The sequence below is a fragment of the Loxodonta africana genome, unplaced genomic scaffold (genome assembly GCF_030014295.1).
Source record: "Loxodonta africana isolate mLoxAfr1 unplaced genomic scaffold, mLoxAfr1.hap2 scaffold_29, whole genome shotgun sequence".
Classification (NCBI taxonomy): Eukaryota; Metazoa; Chordata; class Mammalia; order Proboscidea; family Elephantidae; genus Loxodonta; species Loxodonta africana.
Genome location: NW_026975011.1, coordinates 3151107 through 3171172, shown reverse-complemented (window position 1 = coordinate 3171172; position 20066 = coordinate 3151107). Strand labels below are relative to the sequence as shown.

Genomic DNA, 20066 nt, shown 5'->3' with positions numbered 1-20066 from the left:
TAGTTGAGTTTTGACAGAATCATATAGATTCTAGAGATCAGGCACTGGTCGGAGATGTCATAGCTGGAAATTCTTTCCCAGTCTGTAGGTGGTCTTTTTACCCTTTTGGTGAAGTCTTTAGATGAGCATAGGTGTTTGATTTTTAGGAGCTTCCAGTTATCTGGTTTCTCTTCGTCATTATTGGTAATGTTTTGTATTCTGTTTATGCCTTGTATTAGGGCTCCTAAGGTTGTCCCTATTTTTTCTTCCATGATCTTTATTATTTTAGTCTTTATGTTTAGGTCTTTGATCCACTTGGAGTTAGTTTTTGTGCATGGTGTGAGGTATGGGTCCTGTTTCTTTTTTTTGCAAATGGATATCCAGTTATGCCAGCACCATTTGTTAAAAAGACTGTCTTTTCCCCAATTAATTGACATTGGGCCTTTGTCAAATATCAGCTGCTCATATGTGGATGGATTTATATCTGGGTTCTCAATTCTTTTCCATTGGTCTATGTGCCTGTTGTTGTACCAGTACCAGGCTGTTTTGACTACTGTGGCTGTATAATAGGTTCTGAAATCAGGTAGAGTGAGGCCTCCCACTTTCTTCTTCTTTTTCAGTAGTGCTTTACTTATCCGAGGCTCCTTTCCCTTCCATATGAAGTTGGTGATTTGTTTCTCCGTCACATTAAAAAATGCAGTTGGAATTTGTATCGGAAGTGCATTGTATGTATAGATGGCTTTTGGTAGAATAGACATTTTTACTATGTTAAGTCTTCCTATCCATGAGTAAGGGATGTTTTTCCACTTAAGTAGGTCCTTTTTAGTTTCCTGTAGTAGTACTTTGTAGTTTTCTTTGTATAGGTCTTTTACATTTTTGGTAAGATTTATTCCTAAGTATTTTATCTTCTTGGGGGCTACTGTGAATGGTATTGATTTGGTTATTTTCTCTTCGAAGTTCTTTTTGTTGATGTAGAGGAATCCAAGTGATTTTTGTATGTTTATCTTATAACCTGAGAGTGTCAAACTCTTCTATTAGTTTCAGTAGTTTTCTGGAGGATTCCTTAGGGTTTTCTGTGTATAAGATCATGTCATCTGAAAATAGAGATAATTTGACTTCCTCCTTGCCAATCCGGATGCCCTTTATTTCTTTGTCTAGCCTAATTGCTCTGGCTAGGACCTCTAGCACAATGTTGAATAAGAGCGGTGATAAGGGGCATCCTTGTCTGCTTCCCGTTCTCAAGGGAAATGCTTTCAGGCTCTCTCCATTTAGAGTGATGTTGGCTGTTGGCTTTGTATAGATGCCCTTTATTATGTTGAGGAATTTTCCTTCAATTCCTATTTTGGTGAGAGTTTTTTTATCACAAATGGGTGTTGGACTTTGTCAAATGCCTTTTCTGCATCAATTGATAAGATCATGTTGTTTTTGTCTTTTGTTTTATTTGTATGGTGGATTACATTAATGGTTTTTCTAATATTAAACCAGGCTTGCATACCTCATCTAAATCCCACTTTGTCATGGTGGATTAATTTTTTGATATGTTTTGGAATTCTATTGGCTAGAATTTTGTTGAGGATTTTTGCATCTATGTTCATGAGGCATATAGGTCTGTAATTTTCTTTTTTTGTGATGTCTTTACCTGGTTTTGGTATCAGGGAGATGGTGGCTTCATAGAATGAGTTAGGTAGTATTCCATCATTTTCTATGCTTTGAAATACCTTTAGTAGTAGTGGTGTTAACTCTTCTCTGAAAGTTTCATAGAACTCTAAAGTAAAGCCGTCCGGGCTAGGGCTTTTTTTTGTTGGGAGTTTTTTTATTACAATTTCAATCTTTTTTTTTGTTGTTGTTGTTAGGATCTATTTAGTTCTTCTACTTCTGATTGTGTTAGTTTAGGTAGGTAGTGTTTTTCCAAGAATTCATCCATTTCTTCTAGGTTTGCAAATTTGTTAGAGTACAATTTTTTGTAATAATCTGATATGATTCTTTTAATTTCAGTTGGGTCTGTTGTGATGTGGCCCATCTCGTTTCTCATTCAGATTATTTGTTTCCTTTCCTGTATTTCTTTAGTCAGTCTGGCCAATGGTTTATCAATGTTGTTATTTTTTTCAAAGAACCAGCTTTTGGCTTTGTTAATTCTTTCAATTGTTTTTCTGTTGTCTAATTCATTTAGTTCAGGTCTAATTTTTATTATTTGTTTTCTTCTGGTGCCTGATGCATTCTTTTGTTGCTCAGTTTGTATTTGTTCAAGTTGTAGGGACAGTTCTCTGATTTTGGCTCTTTCTTCTTTTTGTATGTGTGCATTTATCAATATAAATTGGCCTCTGAGCACTGCTTTTGCTGTGTCCCAGAGGTTTTGATAGGAAGTATTTTCATTCTTGTTGCATTCTATGAATTTCTTTATTCCCTCCTTAATGTCTTGTATAACCCAGTGTTTTTTGAGCACGGTATTGTTCAGTTTCCAAGTATTTGATTTCTTTTCCCTAATTTTTCTGTTACCTATTTACACTTTAATGGCCTTGTGGTCTGAGAAGATGCTTTGTAATATTTCGATGTTTTGGATTCTGGAAAGGTTTGTTTTATGACCTAATATGTGGTCTATTCTAGAGAATGTTCCATGTGCGCTAGAAAAAAAAGTATACTTTGCAGCAGTTGGGTGGAGAGTTCTGTATAAATCAGTGAGGTCAAGTTGGTTGATTGTTGTAATTAGGTCTTCCATGTCTCTATTGAGCTTCTTACTGGCTGTCCTATCCTTCTCCGAAAGTAGTGTGTTGAAGTCTCCTACTATAATTGTGGAGGTGTCTATCTCACTTTTCAGTTCTGTTAAAATTTGTTTTATGTATATTGCAGCCCTGTCATTGGGTGCATAAATATTTAATATGGTTGTATCTTCCTGGTCAATTGTTCCCTTTATCATTATGTAATGACCTTCTTTATCCTTTTTGGTGGATTTAAGTTTAAAGCCTATTTTGTCAGAAATTAATGTTGCTACTCCTCTTCTTTTTTGCTTATTGTTTGCTTCATATATTTTTTTCCATCCTTTGAGTTCTAGTTTGTTTGTGTCTGTAAGTCTAAGGTGTGTCTCTTGTAGGCAGCATATAGACGGATCATGTTTCTTTATCCAGTCTGAGACTCTCTGTTTCTTTATTGGTGCGTTTAGTCCATTTACATTCAGCATAATTATAGATAAGTATGTGTTTCGTGTTGTCATTTTGATGCCTTTTTATGTGTGTTGTTGACGATTTCATTTTTCCACTTACTTTTTTGTGCTGAGACATTTTTGTTTGTAAATTGTGAGATCCTCATTTTCATAGTATTTGACTTTATGTTTGCTGAGTCGTTACGTTTTTCTTGGTTTTTATTTTGAGTTGTTATACCTCTTTGTGGTTACCTTAATATTTACCCCTATTTTTCTAAGTAAAAACCTAACTTGTATCGTCCTATATCGCCTTGTATCCCTTTCCATATGGCAGTTCTATGCCACCTGTGTTTAATCCTTCTTTTTGATTTTTGTGATCTTTTACATATTGACTTCAATGCTTCCCTGTTTTGAGCGTTTTTTTTTTTAATTAATCTTAATTTGTTTTTGTGATTTCCCTATTGAGTTGATATCAGGATGTTCTGTTCTGTGACATTGTGTTGTGCTGGTATCTGATATTATTGGTTTTCTGACCAAACAATTTCCTTTAGTATTTCTTGTAACTTTGGTTTGGTTTTTGCAAATTCTCTAAGCATGTGTTTATCTGTAAATATGTTATTTTCACCTTCATATTTGAGAGAGAGTTTTGCTGGATATATGATCCTTGGCTGGCAGTTTTTCTTCTTCAGTGCTGTATATATGTCATACCATTGCCTTCTTGACTGCATGGTTTCTGCTGAGTAGTCTGAAATTATTCTTTTTGATTCTCCTGTGTGGGAGATCTTTCTTTCATTCCTGGCTGCTTTTAAAATTTTCTCTTTATCTTTGGTTTTGGCAAGTTTGATGATAATATTTCTTGGTGTTTTTCTTTTTGGATCAATCTTAAATGGGGTTCGATGAGCATCTTGGATAGATATGCTTTCGTCTTTCATGATGTCAGGGAAGTTTTCTGTCAGCAGATCTTCAACTATTCTCTTTGTGTTTTCTGTTATCACTCCCTGTTCTGGGACTCCAATCACAAGCAAGTTATCCTTCTTGATAGAGTCCCACAGGATTCTTTGGGTTTCTTCATTTTTTTTAATTCTTTTATCTGATTTTTTTTCCAGCTATATTGGTGTTAATTCCCTGGTCCTCCAGATTTCCCACTCTGCATTCTAATTGCTCGAGTCTGCTCCTCTGACTTCCTTTTGCGTTGTCTAATTCTGTAATTTTATTGTTAATCTTTTGGATTTCTGAATGCTGTCTCTCTAGGGATTCTTGCAGCTTATTAATTTTTCCACTATGTTCTTGAATAATGTTTATTAGTTCTTCAACTGCTTTATCAGTGTGTTCCTTGGCTTTTTCTGTAGCTTCCTTATTTCATTTCTGAGGTCATCCCTGATGTCTTGAAGCATTCTGTAAATTAGTTTTTTGTATTCTGTATCGATAATTCCAGGATTGTATCTTCATTTGGGAAAGATTTTGATTCTTTAGTTTGGGGGGTTGTAGAAGTAGTCATGATCTGCTTCTTTATGTGGTTTGATATCGACTGCTGTCTCTGAGCCATGACTAAGATATTGTAGTGATTTATTCTATATTTGCTCACTGAGTCTTATCTTGTTTTATTTTCTTTCAATATACGTAGATAGGCTACTAGATTGCTCTGTCTTGATTGTTGTAGCCCTCGACTCACTTATGACCTATTACCAGCTGGTTTGGGCTGTTACCAGGTAGATATGCCTGAGTCCATTCACTATTCTTGAGTAGAATCGGATTTGGGGTCATCAAGTGTGTGATGCACCCTATCACCTATCCACCTTGAGAAGTAGTGGTGATAGTTGTGTGCACCAGATTCTAATAGCAGCTGGGGTTCACACTCCGGGGCGGGGGGCAGGATATTGACAGGCTTCCCCCAAGTGTCAGTGAGGTATGTGTGTCTCTATTCCTAAAGCACCTTGGTGGGTGGGCTCTGCAGCTGTACCTTAGGCCCCCAATGCAAGTACCTCTACAGACTGGTAGGTGTCACCCTCCTTAGACCCCTAAGGCAGGAGGATAGGTGGTCTGGGGGGAACTTCAGCCCTCAGTTCTCTGTTGTGGGTCAGTGAGTTCTCTGTTGAATACGCAGAGATATCAGACCCAGGAAAATTGTCTTTCCAGTAAATCCGCTAAAACAAATGCAGTCAGATCCCTATCAGAAATGCCTTTGCATTATACTAGCTACCTTTTTCCCTGTAGGGTCAATCCCACTTTTTTATATCTTGTTGCTCAGCATTCCCCACTCCCAGAAAGATCTCTGCTCTCCACTGGTCTCCATCACCGTCTCATGCTTCCTTCTTTTCTCTACTTCCTTTTTTGCAATCTCAGATTGAGTCCTGAGAAAACAAAGGACTGAAGAAATTAAGCCGGCTTTCCCCATCACCGTCTCATGCTTCCTTCTTTTCTCTACTTCCTTTTTTGCAATCTCAGACTGAGTCCTGAGAAAACAAAGGACTGAAGAAATTAAGCCGGCTTTCCCCATAGGAGATATTAAAATGTTTCATAAATTACAGAGCTCTATGTAAAGGTTAAACATTGTTATTACATGCAATGATTAAAAACTAATATTAATTGCTTCTTATATTCTTATATGCTAGGCACTGTGCAAATCACTTCACATAGATTATCTCTTTTATTTTTTTTTATAACACTATATATAGTAGGAAACTTATTCTTTCTATTTTACATGTTGAAAACTTGAGACAACAAAAGATTTGGCCTTTTACCCCAGGACATGTGGTTAATGAGGAGCAGGTCTGAAGACCTAATTCAAGCCTCTCTAGCCTCAAGTCTTTCTTTTGACCTTGATCACTTGTGATTTCTCGTGTAAAAACTTACTTTACCTGGGTAGTTAGCATGATCCTTCTTTAATATTTATGTATCAACACAGGCTTTAGGAAGACTCTCATCCTAACGCATGGAGGCATAAGATTAGATTCAAAAAAACACTTAGGGGTTTGAACTATGCCTATCTCTCTATTTCCTCTGAATTTCCCATCTTCCCTTTTAGGAGAATTTAGAATGAGAATTTAGAACTGCTTTTATACTTATTTGGGGTCCTGTTGGCACAGTGATTAAGAGCTACAGATGTTAACAAAAAGGTCCGCAGTTCAAATCCACCAGCCACTCCTTAGAAACCCTATGGAGCAGTTCTCTTCTGTCCTGTAGGTTCTTTATGAGCCAAAATCAACTCGAAGAAAATGGGTATATACTTACTTACTTATTTCAGGTTAGCTAATAACACATTCCTACCCCTGTCAAAATAGTTTTTCTAAGAAAAATAATAAATTTAAGCCACCTTAAATTTGTTATTAAAACTAAGTCGCTCCCTGGGTGGCATAAACAGTTCTCATTTGACTACTAACCTAAAGGTTGGTGGTTTGAACCCACTCAACAGCTCCATGGAAGATAGGCCCAGTGACCTGCTTCTGTAAAGACTACAGCCAAGAAAACCCTATTCAGAAGTTCTACTCTGTAATATATGGGGTCACCATAAGGCAAAACAATTTGATGGCAATAGGTTTGATTTTTATTTTTTATATCATATATTGAGCATTTAGTCTTTGCAAGGCACTTTCACATTTAAACTCAAATAACCCCATAAGTGTGTTATTCCTAATTCATAGGTGGGAGAGCTGAGGTTCAGAATGTTTTGTTTCACTCACCCAGTGTTGTATAACTACTAAGCACTAGAACTAAAAGCCAGCTTATTCTGTTTCAGTTCCATTACATTCTCTAATGTAAGATTTCTCCTAAATCAGAAGTCTCTGAAACGAGTTGGACCATGTTTCCTACTGAGCAAAGTAATAACCTACTCATATATTATAATGAGAATTTTCTGAGAATCTAAGCACATGGAGGGCAGAATGTGATCTATAAATAAATAAGTAGATAGATGATAGATGATGGATGGACGGATGGACGGACGGACGGATGGACGGGCGTGCGGGCGGGTGAGTGGGTGGGTGGCTGGATCAGTTGGTAGATTCTTTTCATTTTGCAAATGAGGATAACTGAGATTAAGAAAAGAAACAGACATTTACAAAATTGCACATTCATATGGTGGTAGATTAAGGACAAGAATTCAGGTTTCCTGAGTCTCAACCTGTTTATCTTTTCCCTACATGGAATAGCCAATAGTCTCACTTTTTACATGTAATTCAAACAAAAGTTATTGTTTTATTTGCCTAATTGATCTATATAATTGTCCCAATTACTGTAATGAATTGAATTTTTTCCCCCCAAAATTTTGCCAACTTGGCTAAACCAGAACGTCCAGTACTGTGTGACCTACCACAATTTTGTCATCTGATGTGATTTACCTATGTGTTGTAAATCCTATCTCTATGATGTTAATGAAGCGGGATTAGTGTCAGTTATGTTAATGAGGCAAGACTCAATCTACAAGATTAAGTTGTTTTAAGCCAATCTCTTTTGAGATATAAAAGAAATAAATGAACACAAGCACTTAACCATTGCACCAAACTACTATAGGACAATTGTAAACAGAGAAGACACCGGTGATTTAGCACCTAAGTCAACAAGAATGTGTAGTCTATTTTACTGACAATCAGAAAGGCATTCATTACATAAAACAATCTGTTCCAAAAACATTTAATACTTGTTGTGTGTCTTAATTACCTAGTGCTGCTGTGGCATAACAGTTAGGAGCTATGGCTGCTAACCAAAAGATTGGCAGTTTGAATCCACCAAGCATTCCTCAAAAATACTATGAGGTGGGAGGCGGGGCCAAGATGGATGAGTAGGTAGAAGATACCTCGGATCCCTCTTGCAACAAAGATTCGGAAAAACAAGTGAATCGATCACATTCATGACAATCTACGAACTCTGACCATCAAACACAGATCTAAAGAGTTGACCTGAGTGACAGGGGAGCACTATATTTAAAACATATTTAAAAATAAATACATAAATTTCTAAGTAATATATTCTGTCTCTGTTTGGGATGGAAGGAACAATTTTTATGTTATATTTCAAAATGTATTATTCTGAAATTGACAATGAGCACTACTAATTGTGAAAAAAGGATTAGACTTATTTAAAAGACATGAGAGAACCTTCCATCAACTAAAATAGCTTTCTGGCATTAGATGTAGCATAAGTCATCACACAGAATGTAAATCCATAGACTCAACAGAACTATTCTACATAAAAAAAGTATGTATATTTTCTCAGGAAATAAAAATCTCAAAAATTTATTTTCAACAAAATTAATCATTGGAGGTATCCTAATAAATGTTTTCCATCATGCACAATCATGATGACTTGAGGAAATATTTACTACAATTAAATAATTACACACAGCTTCCCTGGAATTGACTGGATGGCAGTGGATTTCAGTTTTATCTTTTGTTTTCCTGGAAGGGAAAACCTTTATTCAAAGTAGGTGATGCATTTGCCTATTGCCTCATTTTCTTTTTCTTGTCCAAAGCTTCTTCACGGCATTTTTCATCTCTGAATTTCTCAAAGTATAGATTAAGGGATTAAACATAGGTGTGAAAACAGTGCAAAACACCGTCAAGAATTTATCAATGGGTAAGGTGGAAGGAGGTTTCACATACAGAAAAATACCAGGGACAAAGAAGAGGACCACCACAGTGATGTGGGAGCCACAGGCGGGTAAAGCTTTGTGCCTCCCTTTCTGACTAAGATTCTTCAGGGAGTGCATAATGACTCCGTAGGAGATGAGTAACAGCATAAAGATGACCACACATATTACCCCATCATTGACAATCACAGTGAGACCAATGACATAGGTGTCAGTGCAGGCAAGCTTTAATAATGGATACATGTCACAGCAAAAGTGGTCAATAACATTGGGACCACAGAAGGGAAGACTATAAACAAAGAGAAGGTGAGCTATACCATGCACAAAACCTCCGACCCAGGTCACCAGCAGCAGCAAAACACGCACCCTTTGGTTCATGATCATCATATAATGCAGGGGTTTGCAGATAGTCACGTGGTGATCATAGGCCATGACCACCAGAAGTAAAATCTCAGAACCACCAAATAAGTGTTCTGCAAAAAGCTGGGTCAGGCAATCTTGGAAAGAGATGGTTTTCTTCTCATAGATTAAGTCTATAATCATATTTGGGGTAACTGTAGTAGAATAAACAGCATCCATAAATGATAAGTAGCCAAGAAAGAAGTACATAGGAGCATCCAGTGTTGGGCTGACCCCCACAGTCATGATAATGAGGAGGTTGCCCACCATTGTCACAATGTAGATGAGCAAGAACACAACAAATAATACCTTCTGACCCTGGAGACTCTGAGTGAGCCCCAAAAGGACAAACTCAGTCACATTGTTCCATACGTTCTTCTGTGTATCCTTATTTTAGACGTCAGGACAAATTTACCTGTAAATGTAATGGCAACTAGTGACTTTATGAAATCTCCCTATAAGTTGTTTATTCTTTCAACAAATAGGCATTAGGATTTATTATATTTCAGCACTGTACAAAATTTTAGGAATATAAGGCTGATTAAAATATGGTCCATAACCTCAGAGATCTTATCAAATAACAAAGATAAACAAGTAATTAGAAACATATGGGAAAAGAGCAGATTATGAAATAAATAGGTTTAACACGCTAATTTGCCACATCTGCTAGAAAATAAAATTGAGTATATATACTCAATACTGTTTATAAAAATAAAATGTAAATAAAGTTTTAGTACAAAAATAAAGGAAGATTTATTTAATATTCACTTTCATGTTAGCAAATGAGATTTTTTTTCTGCATTGTAGGAATGGCAGAATCTTTTTAACTAATAACTGAAATCCACAATGGACATACTTCACAATTTTAAAAATACTTATAACAACTACTGTTGAGCAACAAAGAAATAAGCATGAAATTATGTATAATACTATTATAAGACAAAATAAAAATAATTATGTGAGCATGAATAAAACATGGAAAGGTTAAATTTTTGTTGAAAACCATTTACTTTTTGCTGGTGATGTGTGTGCAGGAGTGAAAAAGACTAGGGAAGAGATTTCAAGGAAAAAATGAAAAAGAATATGGCACACACAAACACAAAGTATATCATAAATATCTTCAATATTAACCAACCCTGGTTTCTCTTAAAATAATCCTAGTAATGATATCTAGTTACTCTTGAAGTCCCTATTGACATTTGCTTCAATATCTGACATTGTAATTCTGCTGGACCTCTTCACAATATATGAATTTTCTGTTTCTATGACCAAACCCTCTGTGTTCACTAGATCCCATCTCTTTACCACTTTTAAAATAGTCCTCCTGTAATTGTCTCTTCCATTTTCTACGGTAACAATTTTCCTCTCTATATTTATACAGTGTAGTATCTCCATTGTTTAAATAATTAATCCATCTACTCTACATCTATTTCAAGCAAGCAACCCAATTCTATGTTCTTCATTGTTAAAACACTATTTGCTAAGTTTACTGATCAATTTCAGTCCTCTTCTTACTCAATCTCTCACTCCTATGAACTGAAGTAATAACTGCTTACATAAGTATCATCTTAGGTCCTTGAAAGCCACTCATGCAAGGTTTAAAGATTTACATTATAATCGAATTATTAACAGATTACAGAGCACTTCCGTTGATCCTATATGAGCTTTACAAATCTCTGCCTATTAGAATAACCCCCAAATACCCTTACATTAGTTTCTAAGAACACTGATGTAAGAGGAGGTAAATGTATTCTAGATCTTTACACTATGAAAGTATCCAAAAAGGTATTTCAGAATTAAGTCAATCCCCATATTTTTATCGACCACAAAGGTTCTCTAACATGGCTCATTATCAGAATCACTCAGGAGAACTTTTAAAAGACTATGACTTTCCAAATCACACTACCAATGTACCCTTGCATAATATAAACCCTAATGAAGACTCTTATGTGTACAAACACTTCCTGGGTTACCTACATAATGAAACAGTCATTCATTCTAAGTTTTGAATTGTGGTTCCTTCTCCCTTGTCCTAAAAAATAAGAGCCTCATACACCGTCTCTGTGATGCCGTCTCTGTGAACACAGAGAGTAAGATAGTACATGCACCATCACCTGAATTAGAACTGTTTCTTTGTGGCCAAACTTTCCATGCTTCAGGAAGTCCGTCTCAATCTTTCATAAAATTGTTACCTTTTAAATTGTTGGTACTTCTAACACAAATATCAAAAATGTCTTCTAGCCAAAAGAAGTCTGAATCTTCATTATAAGCAGAGAGAGCCAGAGACCTCAACACTGGGATAATTTGTTCTAAAAAATCAAATGTTAAATAAGTTGTATGAGGTTAAAAAAGTAAATAAGAAGTAAATTTCGTGGGAGAGAGAAATGTGACTAGAAAAATATTTTGCATTTTGTGGTTTAGAAGTGAAATAGCCGTTACAGCCTTTTGATTCTCAATCTGTTATATTGGTCTGACTTTTTACAACAAAGTCAAACTTTGGTTTGCCTGAAGGATGGAGAATAATTTCATATTCATATGTCATTACGCTTTGGGTCCAACATTTCAATTCCTGAAAAAATTAGTCATGTAAACACTCACTTAGGCAAGCACTCTCTGTGGTAACATAAGAATCTTTGGCATTTTATTTACACTTGAACTACAAAAAATATTTTTGAGTCATTTAATAGATGTATCTTAAGTAGTGATGCTTCCATCATTAAATTCATTGTGACCTTAATCATAATTCTGAGAGTAGGTTCTGCATCTCTAGAGATGTTGCAAGGATAATCACCCATGTAAAATAGGATTTACAGGACCAGGTACTCAGGGGAGAAAAATCACAAAAATATAACCTGAGGTCAAATCATCCAAAGGGAAGAGTCCAGACTGGGAAGAACTTAAATATGTAACAATTCTCCTTTTTAAATCATGACCTCCAAAATAGGCAAGCCTTTTGAATGTGTACTGTTAAGTTATATCCTTGCAGATGATATCTGAACTCGCTCCCACTGGACGAAGACTATTGATTTCAGAACAAATCATTGAAAATTCAATTCAAATATATATAAAGCAGGGTTCTCACTTGTTATGGATTCAGTTGTGTCCCTCACAAACATAAGTTGAAGTCCAAACCCCATACTTGTGAATGTGACACTTTTAATAGGATCTATGAAAATGTTATTAGTTAGATTAATAAGAGATTTTAGTGGAGTAGGGTGGGTCACACTGGTGATTTTATAAAAGAGAAAGTACACAGAGACAAAGAGAGAAAGATGAAGGACTCCATGTGATGCTGCAGTAGCAACTCAGGAATTCTTGGAGCTACTAGGAACTAGGTTAGAGGAGCAGAACAGACCTCCATCAAAGCCTCAGAAGGAATCAGCACAGTTGACACCCTGATGCTGAACCTCCACCTCCAGAGCTGAGACTAACTTTCTGTTGTTTAAAGCCACCTACTTTGCAGAATTTTGTTATGGTAGCCCTAGGAAACTAATATATCACACTAGCAGTAACAGCCTTGAGTTTGTCACTGTAAGAGTTTCAGACAGGCAAATTGGTAAAATCTGTATTAAACATGAAATAAAGGAAGTAAAAAAAGTTAAAGGAATAGCTTGCAAATCTATGATTCTTAGTGTTAGACCTTATATTTCCAGGAAAATCAGTAGTCCCAGATTTAAAAAATTAAATTCCCAGCATTCTTTGAAAGCTAAGGTGACATAAGATACGAGTTAAGTCATTAAATGAGACACGCAGGAAGTGAAATGATCAAATTCGAAGCCAAACTCCCTTTTACCCTTTCTCCTTGATGCTTCTCTAGATCTCAGACAAATTGTTCAGAGCTCCAACAACCATCCTGTGACCACAATCATACCAAAGAATGGAAGTTAAGAGAATGGGAGGTGAGAGTCTTTCTACTCTGTTCTTTTTCAAGATTGCTTAGGCAACTAAGAGCCCTTGGCAGTTCCATGCATATTTGAGGATTGATTTTTCCATTTCTGGAAAGAAGGCTGTTGGAACTTTGAGGGGGATTTTCTTGAATTTATAAGCTGTTTTAGGTAGTATTGACATCTTGACAATACTGAATTTTCCAGTCCACGAGCATGAAATGCCATTCCATTTATTTAAGTCATCTTTAATTAATTTTAGTACTCTTTTACACTTTTCTCTGTACAAGTCTTTCTAAAATTAATCCTAGTGATTATATTCTTTTAGATGATATTGTAAAAGGGAATTTTTTTTTCCTCTTTAGTATGTTCATTGCTGATGCAGAAAAACTCAACTTACATGCATGAGCACAAGGAAATTTTTCCCAGAGATACTCTTAAAGTTTTAAATCTTAAACCAAAGCTAACCCCTGAAGTCTTCTTTGAACGAAAAAATACATTATTTTCATTAGTAAATTACCTCTGCTTTGAGCATTGTGTGCTTTTAAAGAATGATCTATGTGAGATCAAATTTACAAATGGCAACTCAAAACATTGAATGGGAAACTTAGGCAGCAGTTAGTTTAAGATAATGGTAGTAGAATAATGAAGAAATGGTAACTAGTAAGTATGGTAGCACAATTTGAATAATGTAACCAATGTCACTGAAATGTGCATGTAGAATTTGTTAAAATGACGTATCTTTGGCTCAGTATACTTTAGCCAAAATAAAGAAATTAAGAAAAATAAAATAACATGGAAGTCAAGAGTTAATAATTGCTGAGTAGAAGAATTCAATGTCCATAAGCAACCTACTCTGTACTTCTTTTGTAAACAGAAAATCAAAACTCTACCTTGTTAAGGTCACAGTTCTTTTAGATCTTTCTTACTAGCAGCCCCCAAATCATCTTAATTACACTTCAGAATGTGTGGTGAAGGATTCTGTGGCATGTCCTAGTTCTTCTCAGGCTGCTCAGTAGAAACGAAAATTGTTGCATACATCAATGGTTCCCCACTATCTAATTTCCTTGTGTAATCAATCCTATTGTCAAAAATCATGAGTGTGTCTATTTACAGGTTAAAACACGTAGCTTAATTTTTTAAACATTTCATACAATTTCATTAGCCAATATCCATAAAAGAGTGCTTAAATCGACAATTACCTACATTTCATTCTGAAGAAATTTTTAGAAATAAATATTTCTAGACTGGAATATAATTATAGATATAAATTCACTTTAAGGAAATGATAAAATCACTGCAATTTATACTACAAAAAGAATTTGTATACAATTATTTCTTAACATTAAATCAAATTATAAAACTCAACCCAAAATTCCTATAATAATTCTAAAATGAGAAGTTATAGTTTGTACAATAAAATGTTGGGTAATGATCATCTGACTTAAAGCTTTATATTAAACCAATAAAGACAAAAGTAAAGTGACGGTATGGCAATAGAGAAGAGAAAGGAAATCTGGGACTATTCTATTTATCACAAAGTCCTCATGGAACATTCACCAAAATAGACAATATCCTAGCACAAAACAAGCTGCAATACATTTCAGAGGACTTATTCAGAAATATGTGTGATAATATTAGCATTCAACTAGGAAATTTGATTAAACAAGTAACTATACACTCCCCAACTATTTACAAATTAAAAAACACAGTTCTTAATAAGCTATGGATCAAAGAAAAAGTCACAGTAAAAATTAGAATGTATTGTGTACATTATTATATTATAAAAAATACTAAAATTTGTTGGATGCAGCTTACTTAGATAGTGCATAAAGAGAAATGTATACCTTAAATTGCAAATATTGGAAAATAGGAAAGATTATTTAAAAAATGAACTAGCTTCTACCTCAAGAAGCTAGAAAGGAAAGAGCAAAATAAACCCGGAGAATATTGTAGAATTGAAACAGTAAATATAAAAAAGAAATCATAAACATAGAAATTAATTTAAAATAGAGAAAATACATAAAACTAAGAGTTGGTTTTTGAGAAGACTAATAAAATGGATAAGTGTCTAGCAAAATGAATTTAAAAAAAAAAGAGGAAAAACAAACCGAGATCTGGTAGAGAAGAAAGTGTCATCACTGCTGATTCTGTATATTCTAAAGGATAATAAAAGGATATTCTAAACAAATACATGCAGATATTTTTCTGAACTGAGAAGAGGTGAAGGAAGCCTTTGAAAAATACAACTTTCTGAACACACACACACAAAATTAAAAATCAAAATAATAACATGATACCTGTTAAATGATGCTTTAATTTCTCCCCCCCCCCCCAAAAAAAAAAGATCCATCCACATATAGCTTTATCAATGAATTCAACTCATCATTTCAGCAAAAAATCCTTCTGGGACAAAAGAAAATTAAAATACTTTCAAACTCATTTTCTACACACAGCATAACTCAAGCAAAGATAAAAAAGGAGTTACAAAATTTTGTAAAAATTCATCAAAATAGCCTCAAAATCTCTCAAGTATTATTTAGCAATTCGAATACAGCCATATATTTTAAAAATCTAACATGACAAAGTAGGTTTTATTTTAAGAAAAAAATCTGGCCTTAATATTTGAAATAAGTTGATGTAATTCAAATGACTACAGGAAGCACCATAGCCTTTCACTTGCCACTTTTTTGAAAAGTAGTGTCTATTTTGATAATCTTGCATTCCCTCCCATTGTATGTTGTGTGTGTGAAAGAGAGAACATGACTCCAGTTCATATGTCTTTAAATACAGAAAAACAATAATTTAGGAGCTGTACGAAATGAACTGTACCCAAGGAGTCTCACCCATACCTGATATGGATTTAGAAATTGAAGTCCTGAACTTCAAGCTGAGGCAATGATGAGATAAGATGTTGGTGAAGAGGTTGAGTGTACCTTGCCTGTGTATGATTGTGATTGTGACCTTAGGTGAACCGATACAAATTGTATTTCTAAAGGTTGACACAACTCTTCTATCTTATACTTTTCTACATGTTATGTTAAAACTACCCAAAGATATGGTGTTAGTTTCTTCACCCTTATCAACCTGAACAAGTATATGGTTGCCTTGGTCTCTAGAATATGACAGAATCTTGAGCCATTTGTGGGGATAGCCCTTAACTAGCCTGGCAACTTCTACGTGCTCCCTCTGAGAGGCATGAGTAGTCATTTTAGAAGTCTAATAAGCTCGCTGGAGAAACCTTCTCTACATAGGTCTACATGGACTACAGAACAAATGTAATTAACACTCTGTTACACTGTTGCACAATTACACAAACAGTTGAACAAAATTGAACACAGAGTCTAGAAATAGAACCACACATATATACTCGTGAATTTTCAACAAAGTTTTATTAAATTCAATAGGGAAGTGAAAGACTTTTAAGGAATGGGTATTCGAAGAACTGGATACACATATTAAAAAATGAATCATGTGAATCCAGCTTACATTACATCCTAGACACAAGCACCATGCCATCTCTCTGAAGCAAAGACCCAAAAAACTAAGTAAAAGAGATACAAACATCAATCCTGGAACTTTAAGCATCAAATGAAGGGATGAGGAACTAGGTCAAAAACTGAATGAAAGAAGATATTGACAGAAAGCAGAGAGCTAGGAGAGACATGAAGTAGAGGTCCCTGTCAACTATTATGAAACAACCAATAATGACCCCAGACAGGGAAGATGGAAATCAACTTCAAAGAGCTCACAACACGGTACAGAACACCTCGTAACCAGAAAAACAAGCTTTTTCACACTTCCTCCTTCAGTACATATGCCACTTCCTCCCCTTTATCTGGACCCCTCCCTGCTGCCAAGGCTAGAGTATCCCCAACACTCAGGCATACCTCCACCCCAGACTTCCATTGCATGTGCCTTTCCACCACTCAACCAACAGCTGAATGGTGGGAAGTAAGCCTGTACCACCACCCATCTGACACCCTGTTCCATATAGTGAGGGGCTGTGAATGCTCCCACACCTCTGGACCAACATCAGAAAGCAAATATCACCCACCCAAGCCACCTTAACCCACCTCACCAAATCAGTGTAGAAAGAAGAAGCCTTACCCTGACTGCCGCTGCTCTGCCCACTGGACAAGGTGGTGAGAAATATTGTGCCCACAACAAGCAAGCAGCAAGCAAGCCCAGCCTACCCACCCTGATATCAAAACGAAAGAGAAAAACAGGATGAAACAAACAAATATACAATCAATAAACAAAGAAAATAAGACCTTAATGTCTTAGAGACAGAACAAGTTGGCTCCAGAAAGTGACCAAAATAATCAGATAAACTTCTGGTAGAAGAAAAGGCAGTGGAACTACCTGATAATACAAAATACTAATATTTAGAGCTCTCCAAGACATTAGGAAAGAGATAAATAAACACAGAAAAAAAAAGAAAAAAATACACAACATTATGAAAAAAAAATAGATGAAAACAACAAAAACAAAGACAAAAAAAGGAAAACACAGACAAAAATATAGAAGAATTCAGGAAAATAATACAAGAACAAAACTACACAATAAATAAAGAATTAGAAATCATGAAAAAAGGCAACTAAAAGTCAGAAAGATAACAAAATTTCAGAAATAGACAACTCAATAGAAGGCTTTAGAAGCAAAATTGAAACAATGGAAGACAGAATCAGTGATATTGAAAAAAATATATGGACACCACTCTGAGGAAAAATTAGAGAAGACAATGAACAAAAATTAAGAATTATGTGGAATACAATTGAGAGCAAAATTTGCACATGATTGGAGTTCCAGAGCAGGAGAAGAAAGTGGAAAAAACAGAGAAGATTGTTGAAGATGTGCTGACAGAAAACTTCCAAAATAGCATGAAAGAAGAAAAAATGACCAGCCAGTAAGTTCAAAAACCCCATATAGGATGGACTCCAAAAGAAGTTACCATGATATATCATAATTACACTTTCCAAAACCAAAGAAAAAGAATCCTGAGAGCAGCTCTAGAAAAACAAAAAGTCACTTACAAAGAGAAAAAATAAGATTAAACTCTGATTACTCAGCAAAAACAATGCAGGCAAGAAGGTGATGGGATGACATATAAAAAACCTTGAATTAATAAAATTGCCAACCAAGAGTAATATATCCTGCAAAACTCTCCAATAAAATAGCAAAATTAGCACGTATCCAGATAAACAGAATTTAAGGGAATTCTAAAACACCAAACCAAACTTACAGGAAATGTAAAGGGAGACCTTCTGTTATAGAACCAACATCAGACAACAACCACAATCTAGGACAAAGGTAAGCATCCGTCAGATACCAACCTAGGCAAAGAAATCTCAATAATAAAACAAAGCTAAAGACTCAGAAAGGAAAACAGAAACATCAATCAATAAATGATGACAACATCAAAACAATAAAAAGTAGAATAAATGGGTAGGTATAGAACTTTCAGATGGAGAGGTAGTCAAGACAATATCAAGTAATAAACGACTGATTCAAACGTAGGAAGATAAGGGTAAATTTCAAGGAAACCATAAAGAAAGTTAACAAAACTAACCATCCAAAAAATAAAAAAAATAAAGACTCAGTAAACACAAAATTTATAATAATGAAAGAGAGGAAAAGAAAATCCACAAACAAAAGGAACTCAGCATGGGAAAGTAAGAGAAAAAAGAAAACGTGAGCAACACAGAAGAAAAGCACAGTATGACAGGAATAAACTCATATCCGTCCAACAATAATTACACTGAATATAAATGGCTTAAATGCACCCATAAAGAGATACAGAGTGGCAGAATGATTAAAAAATAATATTTCACCAATATTCTATCTACAAGAGACATATCATTGACAAAAAGACATAAAAATACCAAAAATTAAAAGAAAAAAAATCAAGGAAACAGTAACCAAAAAAGAGTAGGAATGGAAATATTACTCTCAGATAAAATAGACTTTGAGGTAAAATAGAACATAAAGACAAGGGAGGACAGTATATAATGATTAAAATGACAATCGAATATCTATACATTCAATGACAGGGTTCCAAAATACATAAAGCAAACTCTAAGAGCATGGAGAAGAGAAATACTCAGTTCCACAGTAATAGCAGAAGATTTCAACACACCACTGTATAAAGGACAGAACATCTAGAAAGAAATACAGCAAAAATGCAGAAGATAATAAAGACCATTATCACCCAACTCTACCTCATAGGATTATATAGAACACTTCAGCACACAACAGCAAAACGTGAATTTTTTTCAATGCACATGAAACATTCTCCAGAACAGACCACATTTTAGGGACAAAACAACTCTCAATAAAATCAAAAACATTAAAATAATACAAAACGTTCTCTCTAATCAGAACACCATAAAAGTAGAAATCAACAACAAAAGAGCAAGGGAAAAAAAATCAAATACATGAAACCTGAATAACATCTTACTTAAAAACCACTGGCTAATAGAAGAAATCAAAGAGGGAATCAAAAAATTCCTGGAATCAAATGAGAATGTAAACATAGCATATCAAAGCCCTTGAGAAACAGCAAAGGCTGTGTTCAGAGGTCAATTTATAGCAGTAAATGCACACATCAAAATAGAAGAACATATCAAAAGAAAAATGTTAGCTCTACAACTAGAACAAATAGAAAGAGAATAGCAAAAAGAGGCCACAGTCAACAAAAGGAAGTAATAAAGATTAGAGCAGAAATAAATGAAATATCAGAAAAAAACAACATAAAGAATCAACAAGACCAAACTTCTTTCTTTGAAAAGACCAAACAATTCTGCAAACCATCAGACAAGCTGACAAAAGAAAAAAAAAGGAGAGGAAAAAAATAACCCAAATAAAATGAGAAGAGAGACATTACAACAAACCTACCTAAAATAAAGAAGATCATAACAGAATACTATGAATAATTGTACTCCAACAAATTCAAGAAACTAGAGGAAAGAGTTAAATTTCTAGAAACACACTACCTACCTAAATGAACAAAAACTGAGAGAGAAAATCTGAAAAATGCATAACAAGAGAAGAGATTGAATGGGGTAAAAAAAAAAAAAAAAAA

The 20066-nt window shown here is 34.8% G+C and overlaps 1 protein-coding gene across 1 annotated transcript; it reads right to left on the bottom strand.

Annotated features, from left to right (window-relative positions):
- Window positions 1-8280: 8280 nt before the first annotated feature.
- Window positions 8281-9578, bottom strand: LOC135229387 (olfactory receptor 4A47-like). The gene has a single exon (XM_064278987.1). It carries the CDS (start codon window positions 9366-9368, stop codon window positions 8559-8561), a length of 810 nt encoding a protein of 269 aa, XP_064135057.1. The 5' UTR covers window positions 9369-9578; the 3' UTR covers window positions 8281-8558.
- Window positions 9579-20066: the final 10488 nt, after the last annotated feature.

Bases quoted from the DNA above. Each gene is read 5' to 3' on its own strand.
- LOC135229387 (XM_064278987.1), bottom strand. From the start codon at position 9,368: ATGGTGGGCAACCTCCTCATTATCATGACTGTGGGGGTCAGCCCAACA.